General features: G+C 27.0%; 1 protein-coding gene across 1 annotated transcript; it reads right to left on the reverse strand.

Moving 5' to 3' along the window:
- Window positions 1–4,600: 4,600 nt before the first annotated feature.
- LOC110621354 (iridoid oxidase) lies at window positions 4,601–6,430 on the reverse strand. Its single transcript, XM_021765614.2, has 3 exons — window positions 5,917–6,430; window positions 5,396–5,837; window positions 4,601–5,317 (listed from the first exon to the last, which is right to left on the reverse strand). Exons 1-3 carry the CDS (start codon window positions 6,393–6,395, stop codon window positions 4,694–4,696), a joined length of 1,545 nt encoding a protein of 514 aa, XP_021621306.1. The 5' UTR covers window positions 6,396–6,430; the 3' UTR covers window positions 4,601–4,693.

A 6,430-nucleotide genomic window follows, 5' to 3' on the forward strand; every position in this document is an offset into this window, starting at 1 on the left:
ATATTTGATGTTGTATTTCATAATAAAGATTACAACCTATTTATATATAAAAGATGGTATCTAAACAGGAAAGAAAATCAAGTCTATAATTATACAATCCCTAAGATTAAGCAACTAACCCATCTATCAATATTTACTTTCTATATTAATATATTTACTTCCTATAATCTATAACATAAACTATTTCTTCCCCTCTACATATAGCCTCAGACCGATGATCGGCTTGTGCATATAGCAAGGATAGATCGTCGAGACCCGGTAAAATATAATTACGGCAGTCACGGCGATTGCGTCTTTCCTCCATACCTAATTATGTAAAATTATATACAATATTTAAACACCAATTATTCACTAAATAACACTACTTAATTTAACAATATAATTATATACATATTTAAAAAATATTATATCAAAAAATCAAAAAATAATTACTACTAATTCAAAGGTATTCTATCCAAATATCACAACAAATACTATATCCAATAATCACAACAAATATTATATTAAAAATCACAACAACTAATCTATCCAAAATCACAGCACATGTGCTATCCACAAATCACTACAAATATTCAATCTAAAAATCACAACAAATATTTTATCTAAAAACAACAACAAATCTAACACCACATTAAAAAAAAAAATAATATATTGGTGTTATTATTTAAGAAATTATTTAATATTTTTTTTTAAATATTTTAATTTAATATTTTCTAAAAAATTAAATTTTATTAATTAATTTAATGAAATTTTATTAAATATTTTAATTTAATAAATTAATAAAATTTAATATTAATATTTCAAAAATAAATAAATAAATAAATTTTAAATAATTTAAAAAATTTAAATACGGATGACATGTTTTGAAATCTTTAATTATTATATTTTTTTTATAAATTAATAAATTATATTAACTTTTTATTTATATTAATTTTGAAAATATTAAATTTTATTACATATTTACAAAATATTTATAAATACTTCAATTAATTAAAAATAAAATAAAAAACGGATGACATGTTCAAGAAAATTTTATTATTATATTTTTTATAATTTATTATATTTTATTCAATTTTTATTTTTATTCATTTTAAATATTAATTTTTTTAAATATTACAAAATATTTATAAATATTTACATTTAAAATAAAATTAATTCTAATTAATTTATATATTATTATAATAAAAAAATAACTTATAATTTTCAATTAATTAAAACAAAGCGGATGACATGTTTAATAAAAATAAAAAAAATAATTTTTAAAAATTATTAAATTTTATTCACTTTTTATTCAAAATTATTTTATACATTAAATTTTATTAGATATTACAAAATATTTATAAATAATTGAATATATAATATATTTCATTCTAATAAATTTATATATTATTATAATGCAAAAAAAATTTATAATTTTCAACTAATTAAAAAAAATAAAAATCGGATGACATGTTTAAGATAATTAAATTATTATTTTTTTTTATAAATTATTAAATTTTATTCACTTTTTATTTTTATTTATTTTATATATTAAATTTTTTTAAATATTACAAAATATTTATAAATACTTAAATTTAAAATAAAATTAATTCTACACAATTTATATATTATTATAATACAAAATAAAATTTTAAAAAATTAATAAAAATTTCAACGGATTAAATATTTTACAAAATTAAATTATTTTATTTTTACAAAATTATTATATTTTATTATCATTTTAATTATAATTACATTTACACATATTAAATTTTATTAAATATTAAAAAATAATTTCAAAAAAATTAAACAAAATATATAATTAACAAAAATCAATTTATATATTATCATAATAAATATAATAATAAAATTATTAATAATAAATTTATAAATTATTATAATATTTAAATTTAAATTATTATATCTTTTTAAAAATAAAAATTTTTTAAATAAAATTTTACAAGTTTCTCCACACATTCCTTTACAAAAATAAAAGCGTATTACTAATTTTTATTTTACTTTATTTCAATTTTAATTAATATTTTACAGATAATATTAATTAGTTAATTTTTAAATATTTTACAAATTTTTTAATAAAATTTTTAAAATTAAAAAAATACTTCTGCAGAGGAAGAAGAGAAAATGAGAAGAAGGATGAAGGTGATGTGGAAAAAGGAGAGGAAGAGCTTAAGGGTGTTTATTTCAAATGCTTCAGGGACCTGCACAAGGCAGGTCCGCGTGACTCTGCATGCAAAAAGGAAAGTGTTCGTCAGGGATTCCTGACGAAGCGTAGTTTTCTGTGCGTGTTCGCCACTCAAGGTGGCGAACACGCCTAGAAATGTTCGTCATTTAAAGTGGCGAATATTTCTTTCTGCCAAGCTGGCGGCTATGGGAGCAGATTGCACTGCTCTCGGGGCACGGATCATAGTGTCGAACAAGCTCAGTAAGGCAAAGTTCAACACCCATGGTGTCGAACTCTACTTTGTTCGACACCGAACAAGCGTGTTCGGCAGTATGACTGTCGAACACATTCCGTTGACACACAGAATCCGAAAATATTTTTGAATCCTGCATAATTTTAAAAATATTTTTCTATTTTTACATGATTTGAAAAATTGCTCACCAAGCAAGAGTAACGTAGATGAACTCCATTTATCTTATATTCTGACACTGAAGCTAATATCATTCACCTTCTTTATATTAAATATGAATATAATCAAAAAATTAATTAAAATATTTTGTCATTTAAATAAAATAACTAATGTTTTTTTTTTAATTCATGTGAAAAAGGAATGTGATCAACAAAATAATGACAAATTTTTCTATTAAGTATCATTCTAAATATTTAATTACTCAAGATGGTGGGAGTAGATGGCCGTAAGGTGCTTTTTAGTTGTACTGACAATAATCGAGCAAATTTTTATCAAACATCCCTCAACTTTAGAAATTATTATCCTTTAGTCCCTCATTTTTAATTACTATTACAAAGTTTCTTATCTTTAAAATTATTAGGAAATAAACCCTCAAGCCATTTTTTTCTCATTCATTTGACAAATATAATACATTACATTAATGTCACAGTGTAAAGATTAAAAAAAATATAAAAAAGTGCTACAAAATATTAATAAAATTATCTCTCCATACGTATTTTTAATTTTTTTTATTATTACACTGTAATACTTTTACGTATTAATTTAATTTTATCTAATAAATAAATGAGAAAAAGGTCTGAGAGATTTTTATGAAATATTTATAAAATGAGAGATTTTTATGTAATATTTTTAAAATAGAAATTTTATGATAATAAATCGAAAATGAGGGACTAAAAATGCAATAAATTCAAAGTTAAGAGACTGTGCTATAAATTCCCCCCTATATGGGCTATGATCGAGGATAAGTTCAGGTTCACGAGCATTGTGGTTAGCAAGTCGAAAGCATCTTAGCACGTGTTAGTTTGCTATCCAAACAAAGTTTAATTATTTAATCAATTTACACTAATCTTTATTTTTTTTTATTAAACTTAGATAAGTAATATTTATGGATTATAAAATTAAAGTATAAAATAAATAGGATTAGATCTAAAATAACATGTTGAGCTAGTTAATAATTTAAGTTATACCCAGCTTCGAGATATGGAGTTCTTGTTGAATTTCTCTTGGGCTCTTTCTAGCACGGAATATCGTTGGGAACATGCCCAGGTTCCGATTGGTTACTTAAATGAAGGAAGCGTGCCTGTCAACAGTTTTTAATACTGTCAACTCTGAAAAAGCTTTCACAAAGAATTTGCCTTCCCCATAAAATACACTGTCAACTCTGAAAAAGCTTTCACAAAGAATTTGCCTTCCCCATAAAATACACTGTCAACTCTGAAAAGGCAAATCCCCTGTTTGAGCTTTCATATAGGAAGTGGAGTGATAATATTTCCCCTTGACCTTGAGAACCTTAGCTAGTAAAGAATTTAGACTTTGAATAATCCTTTAACTCATGACAAAAAAAAGCCGGTAATCTAAAACAGGACATAACATAAACATTATTTCTTTTTAATTTGAAATTGAAATTGTTACGTGAGCGTAGAGTAAATAAAATTTATTTTTATTCAATTGTATACTACTTTTTAATTAATTTATTTTATTTTATTTTATTTTTATTTAATCGCATGAACTTCGAAATTAATTTTATTATTGCTATGGTGAATTTTAAAAGCAATGATGAAAATATTTTATTAAAAATTTACCACTAATTATTTAAATATCATTCTGACCATTTAATTACTCGAGGTGGGGTGGCAGGAATAGATGGATCCAAGGTGTATATAATAATGCAGTTGCACTGAACATAGTAGGAGAAATTTTTATCAAACATCCCTCAACTTTAGAGATTATTATCCTTTAGTCCCCATTTTTAATTTATTATCACAAATTTTCTAATTTTTAAAAGTATTACATAATAATCCCTCAAGCCAATTTTATTCTCACATAAATGGGTAAGGAGAAAATTATGCAATTTATATGTAGTTAATTCAAAATTATTAAATAGTTTGGTTTAACTATTTTAAATTATTTTATTAAAAAATTATTTAAATAAATTTTAATTGGAATATTACAGCGCATAGCTCCATCAATTACTAAACTTGAAGTTGATATTATAATATTGTAGTTGGTACAGTACATCATGCAATGAGCATACACTTGGACCCTATGCTATATTCAATTCGCTAAACAACCATAGTTCTTGGACGTTTTGTGGGTATGAGATTCAATGGCTCAAGCTTTCTCACAGTAATGCCAATCCTTTCGCTCATATCCAAGCTCTCAGGTGTTGAATTCTTGTCAAGTTCCCAATCAAAATTATGAATCAAAGAAGCCAGACCAAAGGAAACCAACCGTTGAGCTAATGATATTCCTACACAAATCCGCCTCCCTGATCCAAATGGAATCAACTCAAAATTCTGTCCTTTATAATCTATGCTTGAACCTAAGAATCTCTCAGGCTTGAAGGTGAAGGGATCCTCCCAAGTATCTGGGTCTCTTCCTATTGCCCAAACATTCACAAAAACTTGTGTGTCTTTGGGTATATGATACCCCATGAAGTTTGTATTTTGTATAGTGTTTCTTGGGAGGAGTAGAGGAGCTGCAGGATGTAACCTCAGTGTTTCTTTTATAACAGCTTGAAGATATGGCAACTTCTCTATGTCACTCTCTTCAACCTTTCTGTTTTCTCCAACAACTTCATTCAATTCTTCTTTAACTTTCCTCATGGCTTCAGGATTTTTAAGTAGCTCTGCAATGATCCATTCCGTTGTTGTGCTTGTTGTCTCTGTTCCGGTAAAGAAAATTTCCTGCAACATCCAACATAAACAATAATAAATTAATATTTGATCAAGAAGTATATGATTATAAAAGGATATTATGCTTACCAATACAATTAAAATGACTTTTTCATATGGGATCTTCTCATGCCATTCTTTCCCATCACCTTCAAATTCCAACAAAGTATCAAGGAAGTCCTTTGTCTTTTCTTTCCCTATTTTACGATCCTTAATCCTTTCTTCCACGAAACTCGCAACAATCTCCTTGGCTTTTCCCAGATCTCGCAACATGCTCCTTTTGAGTCCTTGGGGATCTAACCATTTCAAGAAAGGTAGAAAATCTGCTATATTTGGCGTCCCTACCCACGTAGCTACTTTGTCCATGGCTTCAAAAAATTCATGCCCTTCTTTGCACTGTGAATCTAAAAGATCTCTTGACACCACGAGATTACCTATTACGTTAAATGACATTAGGAATAAATAGTGAGGTAAATTCACTGCGCCTGATTCTCCCCTTGCTTTCGCAGCTTCAACATCATCTTCAATGCTCCTGTCAGATATCAATTAGTTATCTAAGATTAACGAGAAATTAATATATGGTATGCAAGAGAGGAGTGAAAATTAATTACCGTAACATTTGATTGATGCATTTTAGGCGAATGGAAGCTGTCTCATTGAGTCGCTTGTTGGTCATGAGTTCCACGGAGCAAAGACGGCGAAGCATACGCCAGAAGGAGCCATAACGGCCGATTGCAAGTGATGCTTCTTCATAGTTGTGGGCTGATAATACATCAGGAGACTTTCGATCACAAAAGCTAGCATCGTGGTTCTTGAAGAACTCTGCAGCAGCCTTTGCTGATTGTACCACCATTGTGTTAATGGATCCTAATCTTAACAAGAGCACAGGTCCATACTTGAACTTAAGCTCGTAGAGAGATCGATGTGGTGCGGTTCCAAGGTCAAACATATTACCAAAGACTGGCCACCCAGGAGGCCCTGGAGGAAGATTCTTGTTTATATTTCGCCATTTTTTCCCATTCAGTAGGAGAATCAAAGCTACTGATAAGAAAAGACTGCACCAAACAAGAGTGTCGTAGATGAACTCCATTTCTCTTTTTGATTTGTAATTATTGATGTTGCTTC

This window comes from Manihot esculenta, chromosome 8 (assembly GCF_001659605.2).
Source record: "Manihot esculenta cultivar AM560-2 chromosome 8, M.esculenta_v8, whole genome shotgun sequence".
NCBI classification, from domain to species: Eukaryota; Viridiplantae; Streptophyta; class Magnoliopsida; order Malpighiales; family Euphorbiaceae; genus Manihot; species Manihot esculenta.